General features: G+C 38.6%; 1 protein-coding gene across 1 annotated transcript in view; it reads left to right on the top strand.

Annotated features, from left to right (window-relative positions):
• The window catches only part of sclt1 (sodium channel and clathrin linker 1), a 35769-nt gene that overhangs the window by 20255 nt on the left and 1803 nt on the right, over positions 1 to 13711 (top strand). Inside the window, exons 13-19 of the mRNA XM_056461596.1 lie at positions 2176 to 2353; positions 2433 to 2531; positions 4017 to 4088; positions 4179 to 4253; positions 6180 to 6325; positions 7981 to 8173; positions 11393 to 11589. Coding sequence (XP_056317571.1) covers positions 2176 to 2353; positions 2433 to 2531; positions 4017 to 4088; positions 4179 to 4253; positions 6180 to 6325; positions 7981 to 8173; positions 11393 to 11589 — 960 coding nt within the window. The remainder of the gene's footprint in view (positions 1 to 2175; positions 2354 to 2432; positions 2532 to 4016; positions 4089 to 4178; positions 4254 to 6179; positions 6326 to 7980; positions 8174 to 11392; positions 11590 to 13711) is intronic.

A 13711-nucleotide genomic window follows, 5' to 3' on the forward strand; every position in this document is an offset into this window, starting at 1 on the left:
GGTGTGACGGAATAGTATATTTGTATATTTAACAGTCAAACAAACTAGTTAAACTGTCACAGTAAGGACATTTTTATTTTAAGTAAGGACAATATTATTTTACATGTGATTATTTCCTGGAAAACCATAAAGATGGTTTGGTTCTATTTATTTCATTTGTATCTTTGCTCTTTATTTATTATATTTTGTGCAGCGCATCTGCAAAATCATCCCAGGTCATCTGGCTTAAATTGTATATGTATCTAAATGTGTATTGCACGAAAAAAATAATTCAGCCTTTATATTTCTTTTAGCTAAAAACTGTTAACAGTATTTGCATTGCATCATTAAGGGTAGAGCTGTAAAGACAGCCATACATGTGTACTGTATGTGCAAATTTAGACGATCGTAAGATCAAATATCTTGACACAAACAATTGAGTTTATGTGAAAATCATCTGGACGCTGTGATGTACGACAGGATTTTATGATCTGTAAATTTCCAAAACAACTGCACAAAATTACGAGTATCAATGACTTCCACGCAACTTCTACCAGTGCAGGTCAGTTTCATTGGTTTGATTTATTAATGCTTCTGTTGAACCACAGAATTCGAAAGCACTGTCCAATTTTCATTAGTTTAATTTCTCTACATCATTCATTTTTCAGTTTCCAATTATTTCAGTGACCACTGTGGGTTTTTCTTTCTTCAGTGGAAGGGTACCAACAATTTTGTCGACATCTGTAAATATAATGGATGTGAGCAGTTCCAGTGTTATAGATGTGACGTTTGCAGTAAAAACTCAAAACAGAAATTATACAGAAAGTATACGCTAATGTTATATTGAAACATATAAACTTTGTATATTACTAAAACAACTAACTACAGAGTTATGGGATCAGAAAAATATCAATCTGTAAACATTTTTTAGATTTTAAATGAGGCAAATAAACACGCGTTATGGATGTAACCAAAAAAGTATGCGAGTTTACAGTAGGGTTGGGTCAATAGACAATGCCATCGTCCATCGCCGATGGCCAATAGACATCACTATGCTGAGCCCACATCGCGATCCTCCGCCCCGCCCCTGTCGCAGCAGCAACCCGCTCACGAAAAAATACACACGGTCCCGTTTACACTAATACGTCTTAGTTTTAAAATGAAAAGATCTCCGTCCACACTATACCGCTGAAAACGCTCATCACATGACCACACACTGTCATGCGCTGCAGTGTATGCGCCCGTCTGAGCTTCAGCAGTCAGCGGGTGCTTTAAGCACAAAACCCCAGAGAGCAGTGCACCTCAGACAGTTTATCAAGGATGTAACACTGGATCACGTCTCACTATAGTTGTTAAATGTGATATTTAATCAATCTTGTCTCTATCTAACAACTCTTCAGTCTTTTGAATCTATCAGGTAACGTGTCACAGCGTCAGTACACTGCTTCAATCTTTCGCTTTCACGTTTGTACTTAGTAATTTTAGCGAAGACCTCAGGTACTGTTGGTTGTCCACCTTTTTTACAAACCAAGTTTGTTGATGCCATTATAACGACACAGATCCCTCTGCCTATTCATGCCAGAGACCCGTGGTGATTGAGAGGTGGTAATTTATGTGTTATGGGTAAAACAAAGACCATGCGGAGTTGAAACGTAGGCTACAAATAATTAATTCGTTATGAATGAATTATTTATTTATAACTAATTAATTTGCCGCCTACAACGACGATGCCATTATCCATCACAATGTTTCACATTAGACATCGTACAATGCCAAATTGGTCAACATCACCCAACCCTAGTTTACAGTAAACAACATACTTTGTGGAAATTCTGTGAATTAAACTGCACAACCCAAAAGAAACTATGCTAATCAAAAGAATAATAGTTGGCTCACAGTAGAAAACAACTTGAAAAAAAAGTTTAAATTTTATTTTATATGACATTTTTTAATGTCTGTGTTATGGATGTGACATCTGTCTGCTATAGATGTGACAGATGTGAAATTGCCACTTGGTAGATCAAATATAATTGTTTGAAAAGATTGACTGAGAAATTTTTGAGTATTTTTACATTACTTTAAAAAACAAGCCTACATAAATAACTTGGAAAGGGTTTCGCTGTTTTGATAAAAGCTTTATTTTTTTCATGGCAAGGTTGACATTTGCATGGAATTGCTCATGTGTTTGTTTTGCAGACTCAAATCGGCAACGCAGGACTGTGAGTCTGTGCGCAGGAAGCAGACGGACTGCGAGCGGCAGGTTGGTGAACTGCAGGGCCGCTGCTCCTCTCTGGAAGAGGAGAAATTTGAAGCCCTCAGTCGCCTCCGCAGCTCCATCCAGCTGGCCGAAGAGGCGTCGCTTCAAAGAGAACAGGTCACACTCCACAAAAACCACAAACCACACCTGACTGTAACATCAGTTCAAATCATTGTGTGTGTGTGTGTTCCTGTAGGCTCAGCTGAGGGAGAAACAGAGAGTAGAAGAGCTGGAGAAGATGAAGGACGCCATGAAGCAGCTCATCCAGAATGCTGCCATGCGCACTAGGAAAGAGGTGATTGCTGCTAGTGTTCTTCAATTATTCAAAGACTGAAGACAAAAGAATCAGGGTGTCTGTGCGGTCTTAAAATGTCTTAAATCTCAAAAACAAAATTTTAGACCCTAAAAAGCCTTAAATTTACTAAAATATTTTGTTGTAGGCCTTAAATCTTTATTAACCTCTTAAAGTCAAGCGCTATTTGGGGATTTCCGCCTGTATTTTTCCAATACCCAAATTTAAAAGCTTTCCAAATCCACATGCAGAGGTGTAAATGCAAACGTTTGGTATCATTTTAAAGAATTTTCATAAAACACTGTTTAAAATGATAAAAATAATTGTATATGTTGTCTTTGTTATAATAAACACCTCCATAAAAGAGGCATTTTTAATTTTGTAATTTTGTAAGCAACTTAAATTTGTAAGTGTCCCTTTTAGGTTCTGTGTGGTCTAGGTTGCTGTAATTAATATTGGTGGTTCCTGCGCATGTCAGTAATCATAGGAAAAAAGAAAAATATCTCTATCATCCATCTAAAATTTTATTCATAATGGTCTTAAAAATTTCTTAAAGTCATAAATTTAACTTAGTGAAACCCTGAGAATAAACTGGAGGTGACTGGTTTAGTCTCAAGCACATTCAATTTGGCTCTAGAGAAAGGCTTAGGCCAGGGGTGGGCAAATTAATTTTTTCCACAAGGGGCCACATTAGACTCTGGAGTGGTTTTAGAGGGCCAGCCAATACTGTTAATTGCAAAAGACGTTATATGTGAAAGTCCACGTGGTTCACTTGCGGCACTCTGAAATTTTCGATTTTTTTAAAAACTCGTGATGCCTGGAAAACATGAGCGTGATATACTGCATGTACATCCTGTCCTATTTGTGCGCATCAGCATTTGAAATGCCAAAACTGAGTGAAAAGATGCCATATGTGAAAGTCCTCTTTTGTTGACTCAGGATATCAGACCTGCGCATTGCAAGGCCCTGTTTGCAGTTGAATTTAAATTAAATAAATACTTCATGTGGGCCGGTCAAAAAAATCCAGCGGGCCGTAAAATGCCCAAGTCTGGCTTAGGCCATAGGTCTCAAACTGGATTCCTGGAGGGCCGCAACTCTGCACAGTTTTGCTCCAACCCTAATTAAACACACCTGAGGTGGAGGTGGTTGAAACTGTGCGAGCTGCGGCCCTCCAGGAATTGAGTTTGAGACCATTGGCTTAGGGTTTCATTAGGCTTTAGGAAACATAGCTCATGGCTTTTTTTTTCCATTCATTAAAGTTGAGAACCACTTGAGAAACAGTTTTAATTTTTGTGTGAACTTCCCCTTTAAATTAACTTTTTTTTTAGCTCTACAGTCATAAAAAGCTTGTATGAAAGTCAGTGAGATTTCTAATTCTAGTGTTTTAACATTGAGCTAATTTGCGATTGTTGTGTTCATGTATTTTTACTGAACATCTTTGAGTATAACTCCTATATTCCGAATGGTTTCCTTTTCTGTCTTTTCTAGGTTGAGAGCGTCCGTAAGCAGTGCAATGTTCAGATTCATCGTATGGCTGAAGAGCTTTCTGCCTTACAACTGGTGAGCCATTTATCAGCACATGTGAAGATGCGTTCAGATATAGCCGCCGCTAAATGTGCATTAACATGTTTCCTCTGGTTACGTGTTCAGGAATGTGCTGATAAAGAGACGCAGATTGAAAGAGCCCATCGGGAGAGAAAAGCTGTGGAGGAAGAGCTGGAAAAGGTGGAAATAAATGCTGATATTTTTGTTCACACAAAATTAAATGCTATAATAATGTGTGCTGCTGTGATATTAGCATAGTTGAGTCTTTCTGTATATCAAAAAACTTAATTAATCGACTGACTACAGACTATTATTGGCTATATAAAAATGTAATAAATGTTTAAAAAGGATGTTAGTTATCAATGAAAAAGAATTGTATGTAATTATTTAAATATAATTATTCTTATTTATTCATTTTCCTTCGGCTTAGTCCCTTTATTTATCAGGGGTCGCCACAGCGGAATGAACCGCCAACTTATCCAGCATGTGTTTTACACAGTGGATGCCCTTCCAGCTGCAACCCAGTACTGTGAAACACCCATACACTCTCACATACATTACAGCCAATTTAGTTTATTCAGTTCACTTACACCGCATGTCTTTGGACTGTGGAAGAAACCGGAGCACCCAGAGGAAACCCACGCCAACACGGGGGGGTACATGCAAACTCCACACAGAAATGCCAACTGACCCAGCCGGGACTCGAAACAGCGACCTTTTTGCCAGTGTGCAAATTATACATTGACGATCAGGGGTATTACTTAAGATGTCTTTCGGTGCTCTAGAAGTGCCAGTTTCAGACTGTTGAATGATATTTTCCCTACCATTGATTGGTGTGATTGAATGCATCACAGTGGTATAAACTGTTACGGGGGGGGTCAAATTTAAATTCTATATTATTAATTATTAATATTTAAGAAAGCTAATATTGAAGAAAGCCATTTCTTACTATTAAAGGGCTGACACCCCCAACATCTTTTTTGATGTCCTTCAGGGGGGATCAAGTGTTAATTAGCGGGGTCAAACCCCTCTGTAATCCACACCCTGCTTCTTGCTGGGAAGCAACAGTGCTAACCACTGAGCCACCATGCCGCAACATAATTATTTTATAATATTTTTATTTAAATAATTGGTGGTCCGTTCTGCTCTGGCGACCCCTGATAAATCAGGCACTAAGCCAAAGGACAATTAATGAATGAATATTTAAATGATTCTATAAAAATATTTTTCATTGATAATTGATGTGACGTCATGGTGGTGCAGTGGGTAGCACGATTGCCTCACAGCAAGAAGGTCACTGGTTCGAGCCTCAGTTGGGTCAGTTGGCATTTCTGTGTGGAATTTGCATGTTCTCCCCGTGTTTGTGGGGAAAACCGGAGCACCCAGAGGAAACCCACACAGTCCAAAGACTTGCGCTATGGGTAAATTGGGTAAGCTAATATTGACTACAAACCAATTCGATTGGATGCATTTTCACCTATAAACAGAACTGGTGATCAAAACATTTACAAAATATTACTATTTTTATCGCGTTTTTGATTTATATACGTTTTGGTCAATACAGTTTTGCTAAGCATAAACGCTTCTTTTTTTAAATCAATTATTTTGATTATAATTTTGATGAACTATTTCTATCAAAAGTTAATTAAAAGAAATGATGAAGTGATATTTATTTTATTCATAAAAGTATTTGTGGTGGGTGGCTCAGTGGTTAGCACTGTCACCTCACAGTAAGAATGTTGCTGGTTCGAGTCCCGGCTGGGTCAGTTGGCATTTCTGTGTAGAGTTTGCATGTTCTCCCTGTGTTGCCATGGGTTTCCTCCAGGATCTCTGGTTTCCTCCAAAGTCCAAAGACATGCGGTATAGGTGAATTGAATATGATAATGTGAGAGTGTATAGGTGTTTTCTAGTACATATGCTGGAATAGCTGGCCGTTCATTCCGATGTGGTGACCTGTGATAAATCAGAGAATAAGCCAAATGAATGTATTTGTGGAATTATGTTAAATGTTTTATTTACACCTCCCATTTAATAACAATGAAGCAGGTATGGCAGTAAACAAATGCTAAATACTAAAAATAATTAATGGTAATTTGTTTGCTGCAGGTCTATAAAGAAGGCCGAGTTGGAGAGCCTGAGATGAGGAAGATGGAGGCTCTTCATCAGAGGTGTTTAAATGCTGAACGATTAAAGGATGAAACACAACTCGCACTCAACAGCATGAACAACAAGATGAAGAAGATGGAGATGGAGTAAGAACACACACATACACACTTGTATGTACAGTCGAAAGTCAGAATTATTAGCCCTCCTGAATTATTAGCCCCACTGTATTTTGTGTTTTTCCCCATTTTCTGTTTAACGGAGGGAAGATTTTTTCAACACATAGTACTAGTATTTCTCATCTCCTGTGCACACGGAATTCATCATATCCAGTCGGCTAGTCGCATACGGTCTAGTCGCAGGAGTTCAAATATTTTAACGGATCCGCAGTTTAAATCGGATTCGATTTTTCCGCATACGAAGATGATCGGAAACACCCCGCAGCTCCCGGACTACTCTCCATTGGAACTGAATGACTACCGGTCTGTCGCTTGTTTTTTTTGTTGTGTGCAGTGGAAAGAAGGCAATACATTACCACCAATTTTTCGGAAAGGTCTGTATGTGTGAACAGGCCGTTTTTGAAAATACTGGTAAATTCGTTCAGGCAATTTTCCGGAAAGAGAAGTTGTAACATTACCGGTAATTTGCCGGAATGCTGCTCGCAGAAGGAAAATTGCCGAAAAGAGTGCATTCACATCTAGAACACGCTGACGTGAGATGTCTACTCCAGCCAGTCAGAACATACAGACACATTCGCATCCATGCTGTTTATGAAAATAAACCATTTCCAGACAAGTTTTCCAATTTCCAGACAAGTTTTTAGCTAGATGTTAGTCAGCTATGGTTTCTATGTTCCTTCTTAATGCCAACTGTGTAAAGAATGATTGATAAAATGATAAACCGCCGTTTGTTTACCTTCAAGCTCTGCGTCAGTTGCCTGACGTGTGTGCACGGGAAGTGCAGGAGTGCTCCGGTGAGCACAAGCACACACGTATTTTATCTCGACATGCAAAAGTGTTCCTCCATTTTTTTCATCAAAGTTTTTCACAATATTTATCCTTCCACACAATTTGTAATGTCATCAAATGTGTAAATGTTTAGCTGCGGTTCACACTTCTGCCTTTGGATATTTCTGGGACAAAGCAGCTGCAAGAATGCTAAAGCTTTAAATAAAAGTGAAATCATCAACAAAAGCTTGACTTCCTCTATGTTTACAAATACAAGTGCGGCCGTTTAGAGGTCATTTCTGGTTAATGATGTCAGAGTTTACCGGTATTTTGAATGAATGTGTGAATGGTCTTTTCCAGAAAAATTCCAGAAGGTCCTTGCCTTTGTGAACAACACTTTTTTTTCATTTATCGGTAAAGTCTTTCCAGAAATTTTCTGAATATTTACTGGTATCACGGTGTGAAAGAGGTTATTGTACAATGATGGTTTGTTCTGTAGACAAACAAATATATATATATATATATATATATATATATATATATATATATATATATATATATATATATATATATATATATAGCTTAAGACTGCTTATAATATTGACCTTAAAATGGTACTTGAAAAAATTTCAAACTGCTTTTATTCTTGCCGAAATAAAACAAACGAAGCTTTCTCCAGCAGAAAAAATATTATAGGAAATACTGTGAAAATTCCTTGTTCTGTTAAACATCATTTGGGAAATATTTGAAAAGAATTCACAAGGGGGCTAATAATTTTGACTGTGTATATAGTAGATGTCAGCCAAATGCGCAGGTGAATCCACAACGGCATTCTGCTTCCTGTGATGTGTGTGCAGGTATTCAGAGGAGCTTGCTCGCTGTCAAGATGAGGTACGGAGGCTTCAGTTAGCACTGACCACTGCCCGACAGGAGAGCACAGCAGTCAGTGAGGAGAGACTCACACTGCAGCAGGAAAACCAGCAGATGCACAGAGACATGGAAACACTGCGCAAAGAGTGTGCGCTCGCTCAGAGAAGAGCCAAACAACAGGTAACTGATTTTAAAAAATAAATAAATAAATAAAAAATTGTGTCCTGAAGGGCCAAGCTGATGCTAAACAACTAGCGCTGACGATCCCAACTGTGTTGTCACTTCGAATCAGCTCACATCTGATTCTGTCTATACTAAAAAGCTGTCCAAGAACACACCAAACAGACAAAAGCTGTCTGATATGAAAGTGTGCGTTCTGTGCCTGTCTTTTTTTGCATACTTGATGGCAGCGAATGTCTTGATTTTTCCAAGTGAGATGCGATCCTGTATTAGCAACTATGTTGATTCTGGAACGTCATTTGTGTTCAAAAATGTAATCCATACCTATTATCTACCCCTACACCCAACCATATCTGTAAATGATTCCCAAAATCAAAGTGGGGTAGTAGTTGGATAACAATCATCTAGAAGTATATAAACCTAACCGTAAGCCTAAACTTAACATAAACAGTTAACATATTGCTTAATTCTGATTGGCTGATTGGAATGTTGTTCCAGGATCAACATAGATGTTAATCCAGGAACGTGTTACTTGGTGAAACCAGGTTGATGGGGTGGCAATACACAATGGCAAACCAGTGTTCTGATGATTTGTTCTACCTTGTCAGATTGTCCTACCTCTCATTTAAAAAGTAGGTAGCGCATTTAGATGACGCAATGAGCTCCCCATCAGATTTTGCTACCAGTGTAAATTTTAATGTGGAGTAGTTTGATATAAAGCTGTAATATCGCCCTAACCTACCTAATCCCTAACCCTAACCTCAGAACTATTCAAATACAGTGTTGGTAGCATAATCTGATGGGTAGGATAAAATGTCAGGACACCGGAACTTCCAAGGCACACATGCCAAGTGTAAACAAAGCAGTGTTCAGTGCCATTATAACAGTAATTGTCACAGAGGGATTCGCTCCAGCAAATATGTCTGATAATCTGATAATCCATTTTGTTTTCAAGTATTTGAGAAATTACAGCTTGCCTCTTTGTGTTCCTTCTTGATTTTAATTGTTTACTTGCTACGTCACGTCATCACTCGCGCTCTGATTCGTTGCTGAATAATCAGTCAGAGCGCTCTCTATGGCAATGGTCTTAAACTCCTGGAGGGCCGCAGCTCTGAATAGTTTAGCTCCAACTACCTCCAACTCACACCTGCTTAATAGTCTCTAGTAGTCTTGAACACCTTGATTAGTTGGATCAGCTGTGTTTGATTAGGGTTGGAGCAAAACTGTGCAGTTGCGGCCCTCTAGGAATCCAGTTTTAGACCTATACTCTTTGGTGCCGGTGTCCTGCACAGTTTAGCTCCAACTCTGATCAAACACACCTGCTTATAGATGATTAGTGATCTTGGAGACACTGATTAGCATGTTCAGGTGTGTTTGATAAGAGTTGAAGCTAAACTATGCAGGACACCGGCCCTCCAGGACCGAGTTTGCCCACCCCTGCTCTATGGCCAATGCTGATTTAGCTTGCTGAATCAGGCCAATGAGCTCCGACGTTAACCCAATGAGGGTTATGAGACGATGTGTAGCGCACACCAAACCAACTAGCCTGACCAACGGACCGAAGAAGCCCAACGGCCGACCGTCGGCTTGGTGTGTCCCAGGCCCTCACTCTTTTTATTGTTGTTTCATGACTTTGGTGGAGCGCAAAAGAAGACATTTGGAACATTTTATTAAGGGTTTGTTTTTCTTTTAAAAGATTAGTTCACCCCAAAATAAAAATTCTGTTAATGAATTACTCACCCGCATGTCGTTCCAATCCCCCTGAAACCTTAGTTCATCTTCAGAACACAAATGAAGGTATTCTGGATGCAATCTTGAGAGCTCCTTCATCCTCCAATGACAGAAATGATCATGAGACTTTCAAAGTCCAAAAAAGGAACCAAAAGCATTCACTGTGACTTCAGTGGTTCAACTGCATTCAAACGAAGCTCCAAGAACACTTTTGTGACTTTGTTCATGAATGTCTTCTGCATCAGGTCAGGGTGTTTGTTTGTTAAGTACATTAATGCGCTTGCAGGTTGTGCTGCTGACTTGAATGGCAATACAACAATAAACATTGATGTGCAAACACAATTCAGAACCAATCAGGTTTGTTCTTTCATTTTATGCAAGTATGATTGGGATTTTCATTGCTATATGTGTAAGAAGATCACAAATCTAAAAATATATATACAGTTGAAGTCTGTAACCCTGAATTATTAGCCCCCCTGTTTATTTTTTCCCCCAATTTCTGTTTAACGGAGAGAAGATTTTTTTCAACACATTTCTAAACATAATAGTTTTGATAACTCATTTCTAATCACTGATGTATTTTATCTTTGTCATGATGACAGTAAATAATATTTTACTAGATATTTTTTAAGACACTTCTATACAGCTTAAAGTGACATTTAAAGGCTTAACTAGGTCAATTGGTTTGCTCTGTAGACTATCGAAAAAATATATAGCTTAAAGGGGCTAATACTTTTGACCTTAAAATGGTGTTTAAAAAAATGTAAATAATTTCTAGCCGAAATAAAACACAATCTTTTCTCCAGAAGAAAAAATATTATCAGAAATACTGTGAAAATTTCCTTGTTCTGTTAAACATCATTTGGGAAATATTTAAAAAAGAAAAAACATTTCAAGGGAGTTTAATTATATAATTTTTACAACTATATATAATTTTTTAGGTTTGTAATGAATTTTCAATCCAGGAACAATCCGTTAAGGCACAAATATAATGTTCCAAGATTTTATCTCAGATACAGATATATAAATAATTATGCAAAATACCATGAGTAACCCAATAATGAAAATCCTGTCATCATTTACTCAACCTTTACTTGTTCAAAAACCAGTTTGAGCTTCTTTTGTTGAACACAAAACAAGATATTCTGAAGAATGCTGGCTTCCAACATTCTTCAAAACACCTTGTTTTGTGTTCAACAGAATGAGAGAATCAGGTTTGAAACTAATGGAGGATGAGTAAATGATGACAGAATTTCATTTTTTTGGTGAACTGTCCCTTTAATTTGGCAGAGTTTCAACTAAAGGCCTTCTTTAATGTTCTACTAAAAACTAACCTGCATCTTGGTTGACCAGAGAGTGAGTCAATTAACCCCAAATGTCAGTTTTGAACACAAGGTAAACTATTTATTTAAAGGGGAACAACTGAAGTGATAAAACTGTAGAAAACTGCATCGTTTTACAACCGATGTTTGGTGTGTGTGTATGCAGGTGTCCTCAATGGAGCAGGAGATGTGTGTGAAAGAGCAGGGTTTGGAGTCCAGGCTGAGAGAGATGGAGGAGAGCAGTAAAAACTCCAGCGCTGGATTGACCAGACTTCTGCTCGCTCAACAGAAAACCATCAGCCGATACAAAGATGAGGCCAAAAACCTCACACAGGCTTTCCAGCAGAAACTCAGCAGCCTCAGGTCAACACACCTAAAACACTTGAGACACACACACTCACAGATCCCACAGATGCCTGGTTTGCCAGGGCGAGATTCAACGTTACTCATATTTACAGTTAGTGATTTGAACAGATCACGTGGGTTTCCTCCAGGTGCTCCGGTTTCCCCCACTGTCCAAAGACATGCGGTACAGGTGAATTGGGTAGGCTAAATTGTCTGTAGTGTATGAGTGTGTATGGATGTTTCCCAGAGATGGGTTGCAGCTGGGCATCTGCTGTGTAAAACATGTGCTGGATAAGTTGGTGGTTCATTCCGCTGTGGCAACCCCAGATTAATAAAGAGACTAAGCCGAAAAGATAATGAAATGATTTAAACAGACTCCTACAAAGACTAAACATTGGAATGTAACATGCACAATAAGGTTACAAAACAAGACTTACTTGTTCTTATTCATCGAAAACTGCATTTCATGAGTATTAAAAAATGTATAAAATTTCAATTAAATGTCAATTACCAAATTTTTATTCCAAATAATATGAATGTGTTTAAATGGGTTTCTCCTTGAATACTCAGAATTGTCATAATTGCATATACATTTTTTTTATTGTAAATATTTTGTGAAATTCCTTCATTTTTTTTTCAGCTTAATCCCTTTATTAATCAGGGGTCGCCACAGCGAAATGAACCACCAACTTGTCCAGCATATTACTTAATTCCTTATTTATATAGCGCTTTTTCTGGACACTCAAAGCACTTTACACATTGGGGAGAATCTCCTCATCCACCACCAGTGTGCAGCATCCACCTGGATGACGAGTCGGCAGCCATATTGTGCCAGACCACTCACCAGCTGATTGGTGGAGAGGAGACAGAGTGATGAAGCCAATTATGATATGGGGATGGTTAGGAGGCCATGATGGATTGAGGCCAGTGTGCAAATTTGGCCAGGATGCTGGGGTTAACCCCTACTCTTTCGAAGGACATCCTGGGATTTTTCACAACCACAGAGGGTCGGGACCTCGGTTTAACATCTCATCTGAAAGATGGCGCTCACTGAGCAGTATAGAGTCCCCATCAATATACTGGGGCATTAGGACACACAGACCGCAGGTTGAGTGCTCCCTGCTGGCCTCACTTACACCACTTCCGGCAGCAACCTAGCTTTCCCATGTGGTCTCCCATCCAGGTACTGACCGGGCGCAGCCCTGCTTAGCTTTAGTGGGCGACCATGTGAGAGTTGCAGAGGGCTAGCTCTCGCATCACTGTGCCACCGCGTCGCCAGTGAAACTTAAATGTCAAAAAAAGTCTCGAGGACACTTTCAAAGCACTTTTTCAAGGACATATGTTTATGTTTAAGAAAATTAAAAATAAAAATAAATAAATAGAAAAAAAACAAAAACAAACGGCATCATGGTGGTGCAGTGGGTACCACTGTCACCTCACAGCAAGAAGGTCGCTGGTTCAAGCCTCGGCTGGGTCAGTTGGCATTTCTGTGTGGAGTTTGCGTGTTCTCCCCATGTTGGCGTGGGCTTCCTCCGGGTGCTCTGATTTCCCCCAGTCCAAAGACAGGTGAACTGAATAAACTTAATTGGCTGTATTGTATGAGTGCTAATGAGTGTGTATGGGTGTTGTCCAGTGTTGGGCTACGTAAAACATATACAGGATAAGTTGGTGGTTCATTCTGCTGTGGCAACCCCTGACTAATAAAGGGACTAAGCTGAAGAAAAATTAATTAATGAATGAAGAAAAGGAAAAAATCTTGCATAACCATTGAGTTAAATTATGTATAATAAGCAAGTTTTTCCTCAAACCTTACAGAAATACCAGAAAGAATTGGTTACTCCGGTCATGACAGTGGGATGAACATAACAGTCGGGTGACCCCTGATGAATAAAGGGACTAAGCTGAAAAGAAAATGAATGAATTAAATTGGTTTATGCTGTTATTTCAACAGTTGTATTCAATTGTCAGAAACAGAACGAAAAATAATCTGTAAACTTGTACAATAACACTGATAAATAATACAGGTTTGATCAATATTTCAGAAACCACATTTGAATATTACCAGTATTTAATTCAACAAATTTTATTCAAATTCTTTGAACATTTCTGAAAATTACTGACATTTTTAAGCTGAAAAAAA

Source organism: Danio aesculapii, chromosome 1, assembly GCF_903798145.1.
Source record: "Danio aesculapii chromosome 1, fDanAes4.1, whole genome shotgun sequence".
Taxonomy (NCBI): Eukaryota; Metazoa; Chordata; class Actinopteri; order Cypriniformes; family Danionidae; genus Danio; species Danio aesculapii.